The sequence below is a fragment of the Penaeus vannamei genome, chromosome 1, assembly GCF_042767895.1.
Source record: "Penaeus vannamei isolate JL-2024 chromosome 1, ASM4276789v1, whole genome shotgun sequence".
Taxonomy (NCBI): Eukaryota; Metazoa; Arthropoda; class Malacostraca; order Decapoda; family Penaeidae; genus Penaeus; species Penaeus vannamei.
In genome coordinates, this window is record NC_091549.1 from 29,406,883 (window position 1) to 29,422,837 (window position 15,955).

At 39.0% G+C, this 15,955-nt stretch overlaps 1 protein-coding gene and 1 long non-coding RNA gene across 2 annotated transcripts; both read left to right on the forward strand.

The window, feature by feature from the left end:
- Nucleotides 1-469: 469 nt before the first annotated feature.
- On the forward strand, nt 470-4,541 carry LOC138861666 (peroxisomal membrane protein PEX13-like). The gene is made up of 4 exons (XM_070121493.1): nt 470-622; nt 1,424-1,692; nt 2,029-2,227; nt 3,365-4,541. The coding sequence occupies exons 1-4, from the start codon at nt 535-537 to the stop codon at nt 3,811-3,813; spliced, it is 1,005 nt and encodes a 334-aa protein (XP_069977594.1). The 5' UTR covers nt 470-534; the 3' UTR covers nt 3,814-4,541.
- Nucleotides 4,542-13,729: 9,188 nt separating this feature from the next.
- LOC138861674 (uncharacterized) lies at nt 13,730-15,694 on the forward strand. Its single transcript, XR_011398560.1, has 2 exons — nt 13,730-14,086; nt 14,237-15,694. It is a non-coding gene; the product is annotated as an uncharacterized lncRNA (long non-coding RNA).
- The last annotated feature ends 261 nt before the right edge of the window (nt 15,695-15,955 follow it).

Sequence of the window (15,955 nt, forward strand, 5' to 3'; positions counted from 1 at the left end):
TTATCTGCCTTTATATAGGTTCTTATGAGGGTTTCTGCCCAAGTACTTTTCATTTCTGACAATATTTCATTATTTTTTTAGCAGTAAGCTTGCTATAGCAAACAAAGACACATACCAAATCAGAATTACAATTACAACAACTAAAACAACAACTAGGACAAAAATGTTTTTCTGGTGTTAGCTAAGGATTCAAAGTGTTTTTTGCAATTTTGAAACTTGATTCCCATATAAACAGATTCCAATTGGAAGCATAAACTCTGCTTGTAATTTGGCTCTATATTGCTCCAACAAAGTCTTTGGATAAGCAGTCTGTTTTTTAGGTACATTTGCCCAATCTGTGGATAGACAATAAAGTTTTGATAATATGACACTGGTGCTGCTGTAAGAAATATACCCTCTTTGTAATTTAGGGCATGTTGTATAGATATATTTCTAAAGCACAATCTGACAAGAAATATACAGAGAAATTATGTTCATTGGTTTATTTGCAGTTCTTTCCGGGCAGTACTTGGAGTAGCAGAGCATTTTTCCAGAATGAAGTCCCACTTTGCTCAGATTTTTTCTGCATTAGCAGTTGTCAGAACTCTGAGATGGCTCTATAGAAAACTTCTGTATATTATTGGTAAGGCTTACATGCTTTTTTATGTACTAAATTTTGATTTTGATAACCTGATGATGCCATTGAGGGCATATGTATTTACATGTATATAGGAAAGGTGGAATAATGCACTACTGCATTGATATGATGAATAAATAATCTCTCCGATTGGGACTCAAACCCTCACTGTTGCAGGCAGGTAACTGGAACATGGAAGTGTATCTCAGTTATTAAGTGTCCGTCTTACAATTACCTGCCTGCTATGGCGAGGGTTTGAGTCCGATTCAGAGAGGTTATTTATACATGTACATATGCCCAGTCCACTGTGGTTTTGTTTTATTGATTTTATTTATGCACAGAAAACCCCCCGAAGTGCTTAGTCATAAAAGCATAGATTTTAGGTCTACGTGACCTCACCTATTTACCCCTTTTTTGAGTTATTAGAAAGAAGTGTGCATCTATTTACTATTAATATCATTCATATCATCATAATGACATTACTGTAATAAGGATAATAGTAATGGTTATGAAAAAGAAAAATTTCCCCTCAAAATCCAAGAATTGGGTGTATAATCAATTGACATATGTATTACTAAGTGCTTGTGAAATTATTTATGCCTTAACAAAATTTATAAAACAACCACAGCAGACAGTGCATGTACCAGATACCTACAGGTTAATATTCATGAAAGATTTATGACTGATCTGAATATTATTATTGTTGTTACAATATTATTGTTGTTATGATTATTGTTATTTCATCATCATCATCACAAATGATCAGCTACATTATCATAATCTGCTGTTATTTCAATGATTTTAAAGGACTGAGAAGTCAGGACCCAAATTTGGAAGCCATTTGGCACGCTGCAGGAAGTATGCCCCAGTCTCCTGCGGGGCCGCTCACTGAAGCAGACCTCAAAGCCTCCAGGTCTTCTTGGCCAATTGTCATGTTTTTGGCCGTTGTTTTTGGTGGCCCATATCTTATTTGGCGCCTCTTGTCCTCGCTGGCACCAACCGTCAAGTCCAAGACTAAGGCCTGGGTGACAGGGGAGGGAGAACACTATGCTGCTGTTGGTGTTTATAATTTTCAGGTAACATGTGAAAGGAATGGGCTGCATACGTAGTTAATGGTTTTCCATAAATGTTCAGTTGATATTTGGTTCATTGTTAGCCCACATAGTTATACTTAGTTTAAACAGATATGAATAAGGAATGGACGTGCTTCATGTAAAATTTTCCTTTATATTTCATTAGCCAGAATCCAGTGATGAAGCATTATTTAAAAAACTTTCCAAATAAGGAGAATTTGCAGAAATAGATGGTTTTAATTGCTCATGTCATAACTTCTGTTGCATGTTGAATTGGGAAACATTGCTGGATCTTGCAAATAATTATTTTTATAATATACTTTTTCCCCCAATTTTCAGGCTGGAAACCAAAAAGAACTAACCTTCAGTGCGGGCCAATATTTGTTTTTAGCCCCCAAGAATCAGCAGCCCAATGTGCGGGGATGGCTCTTAGCATCAAACAAGAAAAACACTGGTCTAGTCCCAGCCAATTACATCAAGATTTTGGGTCTGCGACAAGGGTCACCTCCAGTCAGTAACAGTGTTTCTAAGCAGCAAGGTAAGGTTACCTTGTGTTTAAGATTCTCTTTCAATTTATTCAGATCAAAAGAGAGGAGAGATTGTTAATAGGTTTGGTTTTCTAAATGTGTTGAAAAACAGGTATTAAAAATCTTCAGGTCTAAACCTGTCTCCTAATAAACCTAGTCGTTTGTTTCTAATTTTTTGCCCATAAAAAAGATAACACATCAAGATAATGAGGTGATATTTTTACCACTTGTAGCCCATACTGTTGTGAACTATAGATATTTAGTTGCCCACCACTTTTTCTTATCAAGTACCATTACCAAATGTATGTAGTATTTTGGTATGTAATTGATGCTTCAAGTGACAGTACTGTGGAAAATGATAGCAATCATACATTAGGGGACAACTTGGGGTATTGGCAGCCACCCTATACCGTTTTTCATATTTTTCATACATACAAATCTTACCTCTTGATTCAGTAATTTCTGATGAAAACAGGCCAATAATTGAGCTCATTCATTTTAAGAACATTGTTAATGGAAACAATTGAAGGTTGGAGGGGAATGGTTAGCTAAAGTCAGATAGCTGGGCTATGGAGCTCTGTTCGTCTTCTTTTTTTCATTTTAAGTTCTTCTGTGTACTTATTACTCTGTAAAATTCATAATACATTTCTATGCTGACACACAAGGAAGTCACATGCAAGCCATATTTCAAGTGTGCAAAGGCTGGATGATTTGAATTCCCTCTTTTTTGTTTGGGGGGTGGGTTCTCTTTGTTTTTCATTATTTGTTCATATCTGTTCATATCTGTATAAAGAGGTAGGTTAGACAAATTCTAAATCATATCAGAAGCATGAAAGAGTGAAAATTCTAGAACAGACAGTTGCAGTAAATCCCTTTTTCCTACAAAAGAAACAAATTTTGGGCCTATAGTTCTCATGTATACATGTATATGCAATTGCCTTTAACTTAGTTTTGACCATGGAAGCCTGTGTCACGCCTAGATGGTCCCCTTAAGAAATTTTATGTAGTTAAAAGGAAATTTGAGTGTTCAGCGTAAGTAACAGCAAGGAAAGTTTCTGACTTGAACTGACCAGTCCGTGAATATAGACAATTAACTATATCGCAGTTTTTGTGTGCTTATGGATTTCTATATTTTTTTCCTTTTTCAGATGGTCAAGGATCTGGGATCACAAGTAATATGGGTAACAGAAGTATAACTTCTGGGATTTCCGGTGTGCCACATTCGGCACTTCCTGCACAGTCCGAAGCTCAAAACTCATCAGATGATTATCATGTAATGGACGTTGGGAAGTTTCAAAAGTTGAGTATGAGTCAACCCACCCAGCAAACTGCTGCAGTACATGAACTGTCAACTCCAACCCCTACTCAGCCACTGGTTTCCCAAGAAAATGAAAAAAGTGAGATACCAGGTGTACATGACAATGGTAATTTTGCTCAGGAATATGCTAGTTATACAGACAGTGCAATGAAAGGACTACCGCAGACAGATATGCCAAACTGTGATGAAGACAAAAGTGTTGATCTGCTTCCGACCACAAGCGATGCAGCTGATGATACCAAAGATGATAGTCAGAAACTACTTGAAAAAACTACTTAATATGATGGGAACTAATGGAATATCATTTATGGCATTAAATCCTAAATATAGTATGGCAGGTATGCTTTGCTATACTGACTAATAATGTTGAGATGTATTATTAAGGTATTAGTGAAAATGTGTTTTCTTGTCTCTCAACTTCCATTTTACATTATTCAGTCTCTAATTATTGCATAATTGGTAATGGCAGACCTGTAATAATGGTTTACATATATTACATGATACTCAGTAGTTAAACCCTAATAGAATCATTATCTTCTAGTCATCAGATGTTTTGCATAGGTGGTTATGTGCACACGCACACAAACTGTGGACACATGGATACACAGAGACACTCCCATACACAGAGATAGAGACAGATAGAGGTAGAGAGAGACAGGCAGAGACATTCACAAAGAGATAGAGAGACAGAGAGATAGAGAGAGTGAGAGAGAGTCATCTATAATCATATAATCAATTGTTACATTAACAATGCCATGTGAGTCTTTTGACATATTTTATTTGTATGTAGAAAATATAGGATTTATGTATATACTATAGTATATGAGGAAGTTTTTTTCTGAACAAACATGATATACAATATAAACACTGAAATGCTGAATAGAAAAAGAAAGAAATGTTCATTAATATTGTTTCATTCTTTAAGCAAATCGTAGGAAATACTTTTGTATTCCATCGTATTAGGTAAGAAAATGGCAAATGACAAGTGAAATAAAGCAGTTCTCAAACTCTTTGTTTTTTTTTTATGAAGGTTGATCATTTGCTCATGTATTCAGTCAAACTCCAGGGGTACAGTGAACCAGTTACAGGGTTTCAACAGAAGTCCTCCAAAATACACTGGAAGAACAAAGAATTTCTACTTGGGCTAATTTTCTTTAGATTTTCTAAATACAAACTTGGATTTTCATGCTGTGTTTTATTTGTTGATAAATTCAAAATAATCTATTTCTGTCAAACTGTAGGGGTTCAGCAATTTTTTTGTTGGTTTTATTAGAGTTCAGTGACGGAACAAAAGGAAATCATTGCTTAATGGAGACCCATCCATTTCTTTCTCAGGTCCTAGATTTTTTATGTCTTTACAACTCATAATTTACTTCCAAATCATGGCTAATGTTTGACAGTTTCACTGCTTATAGTCACAGAAATTAATGGATGGTTTATCAGTAAAAGACAAGAAATATTTGACTATGTAATAAACCTGAAGAATGATATTTATTGGGCTTTTACTTCAGACATCAAGTACATGTTTAGTACATATAAAGATTCTAACTATATTTTTCCCAGAATTAATCACTGTAACACAACCGTATCAATGGTCCTTGGTCCAGGATCCAAACCTTTCCATATTTTATTTTAAATTCTCTCGAAGGTCACCTTACAAACCTCACAGCCTAAGTAATCTAATGACTACCAATTTTTCAACCCCGTAACGATCCTGGCAGACTCTTCCTGGAGTACTTGAAGCCTGGTTCCGAGGCTGGCTTTGCTTCAGGATACTACATTCTGTTAGTCTAATCTGATAATATCCAGCCATGTTCTATGGGCTCAGGTTGGTTAATGCCCTCCCCCAAACAACTTCCCTGCTGCACACCTGGTTATAGATACCTAGCTTGGCCACAGCTTTCATAAGAGGTCCGTAAATTGACGGGACTCTTAATTTTGTGATTTTCCAATCCCCATTGAATTGTATTTCAAGTATATTTATCATGTTCATGTCAAACAGGCCCACCCTTCAGTGTATTATTTTCATTTGTCTTTTCAGGGTCCTCCAAGCATCTAAAGGGCTTTCAAGTCCAAACGGACAACCACAGTGGACAGTGCTGATTATGTATAGGAGGATGGTTCTGTGGTCAAGACCTAGGTCAGGGGTCCCCATACTTTTTAGTCCACTGACCCCTTCATAGAATCTGTAATTTCTCATCAAACCCCTGGCATTTACAAAAATAAATAAATAAATAAATAAATAATAACAATTAAGTAGATGTGTTTCCATATACATATATGAAGGGAACTACATACCAAACTCTGCTTTCCGTATATAACAGTATGGGAAACTATACGAAGGCCAGAAATGCAAATGCCACCGGCATTTATCAACCCCTATTTAACCCCCAGGCATTTATTTACCCTTTCATTAGTCCCATCGCCCACTTTGGAAACCCCTGCCTAAGGCAAAACTCATGGTGCTTACATGGAGTCCCTGTTTCACTGGAGCTCTTTCATTAGGCAGTTGTGAAAAGATGTGGGATGATACTTTCCAGACACCTAGCTTTCATAAGCATTAGATGTGGGTTGGTGAAATCACCATGATGATACTCTTATTCTTTTTGCCCAGAAGAAAATTGAGGAAAGGCTTCTTAACAAATGACTTACTAATATCAAGAGTTAGTTATACTACATAATTATATAAAAAATATGAACATATATCAATTAGGTTCTCATTCCTTAATCTCAAGAAAAAAACTGTTTACTTTGTGATGTGGATGATTACACCAAAATATTACATCCCTCTAAAAACTTGAGTAACATAAAGTAATGGCACGCCCATTCAAAATATAAATGTAATGTTAGGCTGTGATAGCACTAACAAAAATCCATGATTCTTTGCTCACGTAATTTAATCAAAGATTATTTCTACAACCACACTTTCACTTCCACCAAACTCTATTTTGTGGTTTTATTCCCATAGGTTTTTTACCCTAAGTAATATATTTATCAACTAATGCATTAAATACATGCCTGGTGTCACTGCTTCTGGCCGATGACAGTATTAATACTCTTAATTACCGCACCATTAACTAATGTGACTTTTATGTCCTCCATGAAGAAACCCCTTGTTACTCTTATCCCTCACCCTAATTAAGAAAGATAAACTAGCATACAACTATGGTTTCAATAACAAAGAAATACTATAATGGGATTTAAGAGGTTTGGTCAATAGCGTCTCTAAACCGATTCTTTGTTGTTTTCATTTAAAGTTTATTTCCCCCCAATCCCTTGCCCGTTGTTGTCGTGGGTGGGCTTAGGAGACGAAGACTGAGACCCAATACAGGGATCTCCCCTGCCTAGGGCCTCAGCCCTTGACTCAACTAATTTTGCATGGTCTTTTCCCTCTCCAGCTTTTGTTTCCGTCTCTTCTCCATCCCCTTCTACTATCTACTTCCTAAGGTGTGAGAGCCGTGCTGAGAGGATGAAAGGCTGACCTAGTGCCAGTCCTGAACGGCCTGCGGGAACTATGGGCACGGTACTCCCGACTAATATAACCCTTACCTTCAGTAGCGGAAGGAGGTGGACCGTTTAGGCTTTTTTATATAATCCAGGTTCCCCATGACCAGTAATGAAAATGTAATCCCTTTATTATAGGCTATGAGGCTAGCCCCTTTATCAAATAGCCCCAACCCAGGCTCTCCTTTGACCACGGCTCCGAACACTGAAACTACTACCAACTCAATGCCTACTAGAGCATTACCCACCCAAGCAGAGAATCAATCTCCAGAAGGCATTCCTGCTCAACTCTACCCCTGCAACCTTCATCAAACAACCAATCCTCCCTTATTACTACCGTGCAACCTTATTCTCCATCATTCCGTAATACTCCCTCTTCCACACGTCCCCGACCATCCACCACCACCAACCCTACAGATATCTTAAATACTCTGTTTAGCCCAGCTAAATGGGACCGATTTTTCGTGATCCCTGCTACAGCTCCTTACTCAGGCAACACTCTTCTCTTTCAACAATAACTCAAAAAACAAGTAGGCAGAGTCCTTTTCTATACCAGACGCGATCGCTCCCGTCTGGTAACAGTCAGATCAGAAACTGAATCTATAGCACTATCAAATTTAATTGATCATTCTGGCAACCCCATTCCTGCAGAACCTCATCCAACCCTTAATACTTGTACCGGAACTGTCTCTTCCCAACAAACTGCCCAGTCGATACCAAAGATTGGCTAGACTGTGGAGAAAACTTATTACAATGCCTCAAAGACCAAGATGTGAAATCAGTACATTGCTACACCTTTTCTCCTAAAGGTCAACGAAAGAAGCCGACCAACATTGTTAAAATTACCTTCCCTTACATTATTAATTACACTTTTTAATATTAATTAATTAATAAAATTACATGACCTTCCCTTACCTATCTACATCGGTGGACAATCCCTCCATGTTCGACCATACCAACCCCCTCCCCGTCAATGTCAAAACTGTTGGCGCTTCGGACATCCTGCCAAACATTGCCGTTCCACAGACCGATGCCCCATATGTGCCTAATCTGGTCATAACTGATCAAACTGCTCTGCACAAACACGAACATGTGCTAACTGCGGCGGACTCCATAATGTATTTTATAGAGGCTGTCCCACTTACAAGTTTGAATCCGAGGTAGCAACTCTCAGTTACAAAAATGGTCTCACTTTACGTGAAGCCAGACAGGAAGCACGTCGACAAGGTTTCTCTCATACTCCATACTCTAGTAACATCGTTCGCTCAGCAACTCCACCTCCACCCCAAGATGTCCCCATTTCCACTTCTACATTCTACCTCCCTCAGACCAATTCTTTTGCCACTCTAAACCCAGACACCCCAATCTCAACCACAGCACCAATCTCAACTACAGCCCCAACACCAACCCCTCTCCCTCCCTGCACTACCCGCAATAGACAGACTAAACGTTCTAACCCTTCTTCCCCTACAGCACAATCACCTCCATCTACCTTTTCCTTTATTCCTGAGACACCAGTCTCCTCTTCCCCCCCTCATAAGAAAACCTTTATCCCACAAAACTCCCAGACCAACTCCACTGCAGAAACAATTACCTTCCCACCAAACTCTCCATCCAATTCCACTGCAGAAACAATGGATGGCATTCAAAGCTATATGCTTAAGACACAAGATCCCATAACTCATGTTCCTTCCACACTTGAAGTGGTTGCCGATATTCATACCCCTCCTACTAATATTCCCCTTACACCCCTTCCTCCTACTCCCTCTCAACACAACCTAACCCACTCAATCCCGTCCACCACTGATATCCATCCTCCTGAAATCGATCCCCCTCTTACACCCCGTCCTCATACTCCCACTTAACACAACCTAACCCACTCAATCCCGTCCACCACTGATATCCATCCTCCTGAAATCGATCCCCCTCTTACACCCCGTCCTCCTACTCCCACTCAACACAACCTAACCTCCTCATTTCCGTCCACCACTGATATCCATCCTCCCAATACCCATCCTTCTGATATCCATCCCCCTCTTACTCACCCCTACACCCCTTCCTCCTAATCCCTCCTAAGACAACACATCCCCTTCAACTCCAACTATCCATCCTTCCGATATCCATCCTCCTATCACTAATACTCCCCCCACATCTACTCCATCCCAACGCAACCCAACCCCTTCAATCCCAACTATAGGTACATTCTCCCTCCCTCCATCCCCTCTATCCTTTGCACTCCCTCCCGGATACGCACGAGAATCACTCATGTCACAACAATGCCCTTCTCCAGATTCCCTACCTCCTAATATCCCTCCTTTACACCCCCTAGCTCCTTCCCCTTCAAATTCCCCAACGCGTACTTGCGTTATCATTCGTAAATCAACTAGGATATAGCTCCCCTACATTGGAATATTCGCGGTTTCCGCTCTCATAGATCAGAGTTACGTCATATCGTTGCTTCTTATAATCCATCTATTATCTGCCTCCAAGAGACTTTCCTCACACACCCTCCTATTCCAATTCCCAATTTCCATTTTATCTCTTCCCACACTCCCTTTATGTCTCGTCTATACTTATCCATCATAAAACACCTTATGTCATACCTCCCATACAAACTTCTGTCCAGTGCACAGCTATTCGCATCTTTCTTCGCCGCTGGATCACAGTGATTTCAGTCTACTTCTTCCCATCCCATCCCATTGACTTTTCTGCCTTTGAGACTAATTTCCCAACACCAACCACCTTTCCACGTAGTTGGTGATTTCAACTGCCGCCACACTCTGTAGGGTGACTCTACCACCAACTCTCGAGGTCGATCTCAAGAATGCTTCCTCTTCACCAAACATGGGTGTCTTCATAAAATCTTTCCTTTCTAAACGTACTTTCTAGGTCAAAATTGAAGGCGTCCCACAAGGAAGTGTGTTTAGTACCACTTTATTCCTTCTTGCTCACTATATGTTGATGACCATCTATGCATCTGGCACATCCATACCAGATCTCTGTCAATTCCTTCAGTCTGCAATAACATCAAATACTTCTTGGGCCACCAACCATGGCTTTCGCTTCTCTACCTCTAAATCTTTCCCCATCCTTTTCTCTCGCTCACGTACGGTCCCCAAACCCCCACTCTTCTTATATAATGCTCCACTCCAATACCGTTCCTCTGGCAAATTCCTAGGCGTTATATTTGATTCCAAATTGTCCTGGCGAGACCATATCTTGTACATCAAAGAAAAAGCTCAATGTCGCCTCCGAATCTTACAAACTATTTCACATATCTCCTGGGGTTCAGATCACAAAACTCCTCCATCTTCATGTTACCTTGATTCTCTCCACTCTAGATTATGGATGCCATATCTACTCTTCTGCCTCAACCTCTCTTCTTGCTCACCTTGATACAATCCACCACAGCGGTCTCCGCTTAGCCCTAGGCGCCTTCCGCTCCTCTCCAGTTGAGAGCCTATATACTGAATCAGGCATGCCGTCCCTCTCTCGACGTCGAGCCCTTCTCTCTCTCCGATGCTATGCTCGATTTCACCGATTTTCCCTTCCCAAACTAACTATTCCACAATCCTTGCTTCATACCTTTACCTCTTCTCCACGTTTACCAACTCCTCTCCCCATACACATGGATACCCTCCTCTCCCATTCCCCCTTCCCTCATCTCCGACCTCTCCCACTTTCTGTCCATTCCATTCCTCCATGGCTTATACCTAACCCCTGTATTTGCTCCTCAGTTTTCCCTGACCCACCAAAATCAGATATTCCCCCCTCTATCCTTCTCACTCATTTCCTTGTCCATGTCTCCATTCATTTCTCCAGCATTCATGTTTACACTGACGGTTCCAAATCCATCTCAGGCGCTGGATTCACAGTAACATTCCCAAATTACACTTTCAAATACACCCTCCTTCCTGAATCTAGTGTCCTTACTACAGAACTATATGCATTCCTTTTTGCCTTAAGACGCATATACTCATCCACCTCTTCCTCTTTTTACTGACTCCCGTAACTCTTTAACCCTCATAAAGTCTATGCACTCGACCAATCCCCTTGTCTGTAAGATCCAGAACTGTTGTTCTATCTATCCACACGTCACAAATCTGTCAGATTTTGCTGGGTACCCAGCCATGTTGGAATCCCTGGCAATGAACAGGCAGATACTCTTGCACGCTATGCCGCAATGTCCACATCACCTCAACTACGCTTCTCACATATTCCAGCTACGGATTACTACCCCCACTTTAAAACCTTCTTGTATACCCGATGGCAATCTTTTTGGTTAAGACTCCACAACAATAAATTACATACCGTAAAACCATCAATCTCCTCTTGGTCAGCTCCATTTCACAAAAACAGACGTTGGGAGATGGCCCTCGCATGATTACGTATTGGCCACACTCGCCTAACACATGCCTATCTAATGTCACGCTCAGACCCGCCCCTATGTCCTCTATGTAACGTCCCTCTTTCAGTCCCACACATTCTCTTGTCCTGTCCACGCTTTAATACAGCACGTACCTCTGCTTTTCCACACCTATCCTCCCTTTACCGACCTCCCAACATATCAGACATCCTTACAGAATCCCACAGCTTCTGCCTCGACAACCTGTTCTCCTTCCTCAGACGCATAAATATCCTTCACTTGATTTAACTCCCTTACCTAAACCACCATAATCTTTTCCCTCATCTTCAACCTTTCAACACTATTCTAGATAGTTGACACATAGCAGCTATCACCTGACATCCCCCTTTACTATACCTTCCTATAATGCTATATAACCTTAGATAATTAGCAGATTTATCTTCACCATTAACCATTAACCATTAAAGTTTATTTGTAGAGAATGTAATATTCCCAGGCGGTAACTGTTCCATGGTCAACAAAAAAGAATGTAAAATGCTAGACAGAATATATATTTGCATAGTCTCACCCGAGGAACTGTGAGTATGACGTCATGAGCCGGACGCGTCAGTCACAACCATAACGCGAGTTCTTATTATTAGTCATCATTATTGCTAAGAACCGCTATAAAGATTTTCTTCATGTCTAATTCGGTTAACTTAAAGAAAAATCTTCGCTCTTATTTCATCTTCAGTACTATTAGTAAACCTCAAAAGATACCCTTTATCCTACAGACACATGGAAATTTTGATTCCAGTTTTATATTCCCTTTTGGTATTACCGTGTGACTCGTTCAAAGAAATTGTGTGTGTGTGCGCATGCATGTATATACATATAAACACACACACACACACACACACACACACACACACACACACATACACACACACATATATATATAGGACTGTAGTATAAGCAGTACATCCTGTATATTATAGCACATCCACTTGCATTTTTGTTTATACGAATTTTGTGGTCGACTGTGTTGCAAAATACTTTAGTTTGCTTTAGATAATGCTTATCTCTGTACAAATATTATCTAATCTCCCCCGTCTGAGAAATTCAGGTGCTGTATTTTGTGGAACCATATCCATTACCTTATGCTATATATATTTTTAGGTGGTTGGCCGTAGACTAAAGTATCCGCGGACATTTTCCCGTTAGGATAAATTTAGTAAGCAAGACACCCTCTTCTTCTTTCTTTGGCGATATAGTTTGTCAATTTCTTCCAAGTCATCCCAATATCCCGTATATTAGATCGTTTTTCCGATCAATCAGATGATGATAATAATAATAATAAAGGTTTAACAGAAATACGGACGTAATAGATTTTCGTCCATCTTTGACACCATGTTTTCGTAAAGACTACATAATAATAAAAGACAAGGATAAAAAAGGAAGAGGAAGGTCGTCTGTGTTTCAGTGTTCATAACAAAAACAAGAACTCGGAAGCGAAGAGGAAGTTGCTGTTGAGAGATCCGTCTTCATCAGGCTTGTGTGGAGACAAGTTGGGTCGGTCTGCGTTATCTCTTCCTCTCCGTCTCTGCGCCTCTTTGCTTCCTTGCTGCGGCAATTCTTCCGCTCTGTTGCAACGTATATGCATGTGTGAACATATCTGTAAGTGTGTATTACGCACACACACACGCACAGACACATATTTGTATATCTATGTATGAATGTATGTGTTGTGGTAGTGACGCAGAAGATCTAAGCTCGAGAAATATGGGAATATGTAGGCTGATATCTATCTATCAATCTATCTATGTACGTCTATCTATTTTTCTATCTCTCTGTCTACATCTATCTATCTATCTATCTATCTATCTATTTATTTATATATGTATACATACACTGGTAGTTAGCTAGCTAGATAAGCAGAGAGAGGAGATAGATACATAGATAAATTAATAGACAGTTGGATAGAGACTGATGGATAGGCAAATATACACACACATATATATATATATATATATATATATATATATATATATATATATATATATATATATATATATATATATATATATATATATATATATATATATATATATAAAGAGATATTTTGGTGTGGAAAAAAGAGTGGAAAGAAATATATTTACAAACAGGTAGATATATGGAGACAGAAAGATCATATCAGAGAGACAATACAGATACATAGACAAAAACAGGCAAACAAACAAAGTAACGTATTTTATCGCTCTATTTAGTGTCCGTAAACGCGAAGTCTGTCAGGTGTTAAAGGGAGAGATAATGATGATGATGATAAGGATAAGAAGGTCCGTTTCGAACTTGATATCGTTGATAAATGAGTTGCTGTTATTCTAAATGCGCATAAAAAAGAAAACCGTGTCTTAATATAAATGTAATATTTTTCCGTCTTCATACGTCACTACTCGGGACTCATTAGTTGCTCAATACGTCCTCGTGTAAGCAACACACACGCATCCCACACACTTTAACCTCCGGGCATAAATAGCGGGTGCCAGCTGATAGCAACTTAGTAGCATGCAGGTACTTGTAGTGGGCTGACATCGGTGAGAACGCTGAGATAGTGTGCACAGAGGGTATGGATTAGGAAGATGGCTGTCTGTATACCCAAGTGCGTCCATGAAAGCCTCTGTAGAAGGGCCTGCTGCGAAGAGGGTGAGGATCTGCCATTCAATAGTGTCTTGGGGTCATTCATTGTTTTTTCTCTGTTCAGACTGCGACTGCGGAGACTGGAATATTGTAATGAGTAAGAAAGTGATAAGTGGATGAGTGTGGGGAAAAAATCTACGTCTTTTATTCGTACAGGGAGAAAGAGGAAGTGAATTTTAACCGTTGAACATTATGCATAGCGAAATGAATGTTGGATAAACTTATTTACACAAGCCAGATACTGATGCGTTGGTGCGTAGATAATGATTTTCCGTAATTTACTAAAAGGCTGAAATGTGACATTCAGCGTCAGCGCCAAATCGAAATTGGATTTATATAATAAAGAAAAAGCAAAACGAAGGAAAATGACCGGAGATAAAGATAAAGAGACAAAGAAAAGAAAAACAAATCTAAAGATCCTTAAACAAGCCCCTGCATTGTGTTGGATGAGTCAGAAATATGTCTTACGACGATAAAGGTAATGTGGTATCTCATACGCACGTGAATGTTAGTTCAGCGAGGCATACGCATGGACTTCTCTTTAAAAATAGTACAGTGCAGGACACCACCATTATTGAAGAGTACTTGGGTTACTGCGCACCAAAGGTTAGTTTTCAAAATCGAACTCCACGGAAAAGATTTGTTCCACTTAATGATATCATGAACAATTTGTGCATTGCGAACAGTGTCCTTTTAGTTTCAATTCTATACCAGTATAAGAAATTTAAATAATTAAGGTAACAATAATAATGATTAGGATTACAATAAATAATGGCAATCGTGATTATAATGCTCACAGTAATGAGTATGACAACTATAATGTAGCTAATTCAAATAATGATCACAGTTATTATGATTACATCAGTATGAAAATATTGGAAGTGATGTTATTATGATTAGGATTATTATCATTATTGTTTTTTTATTGCTGCTATCATAATTATTATCATAATCATTATTGCTATTATCATTACATTATTGTTATCACTGTTATTATCACCATTATTTTAATCATTATTATTATTATGAATGCTTAAATGAAATCAATATCATAACCTCGAATCCAAGTTTGGATTTGTATGTTGGAAGGTAAGGTCGTTTCCAACACGTATCTTCCTTTTTAAACTAATGTCATTTGTCTGTCACTTGGTCCGACTGCAATGACAGGTTCTCGTGTCAGCGGTCTCACACACTTATTATGAGCCATGACTGCGCCTGTTTTCCGCGAGTGTGATAGCGAGAGAGAAAGAAAGATAGATAGAAAGAAAGAAAGAGAGAAAGAAAGAAAGAGAGAAAGAAGGAAATAGAGAAAGAAAGAGAGAAAGAAAGAGAGAAAGAGAGAAAGAAAGAGAAAGAAAGATAGAAAGAAAGAAAGAGAGAAATAGAGAAAGAGAGAAAGAACTAGAGATAGAGAGATAGAGAGAGAAAGAGAGAACGAGAGATAGAGAGAGAAAGATGATTCTCAAATGGTCTTTTGGGGACGTGTTTGGGGTCTTGCTAGAGGATACTTGCTGAAGTTATCTCACGGGAAACAACTTGTGAATCTGAACTTCCTGAAAAGATCCCACAGGAAATAATGTGAGAATCTCAACTTCGTGAAGTTATTCCACAGAATTATTTTCTGTTTGGTAACTGTTAAGCATCCAAGATAACTTTGGGAAGTTGAGCGTCCCACATTGTTTCCTGTGGGATAACTTCAGGAAGTTGATATTCCTACAATGTTTCCTGTGAGATAACTTCGGGAAGTTAAAAATCCTGCAATGTTTCTTCCTGAAGTTATCCCATAGGAAACACTTGAGAAGCTGAACTTTCTAAAGTTTTCTGCAATTAAGAACGTGGGAATCTGAACTTCCTGAAGTTATCCCACAGGCAACA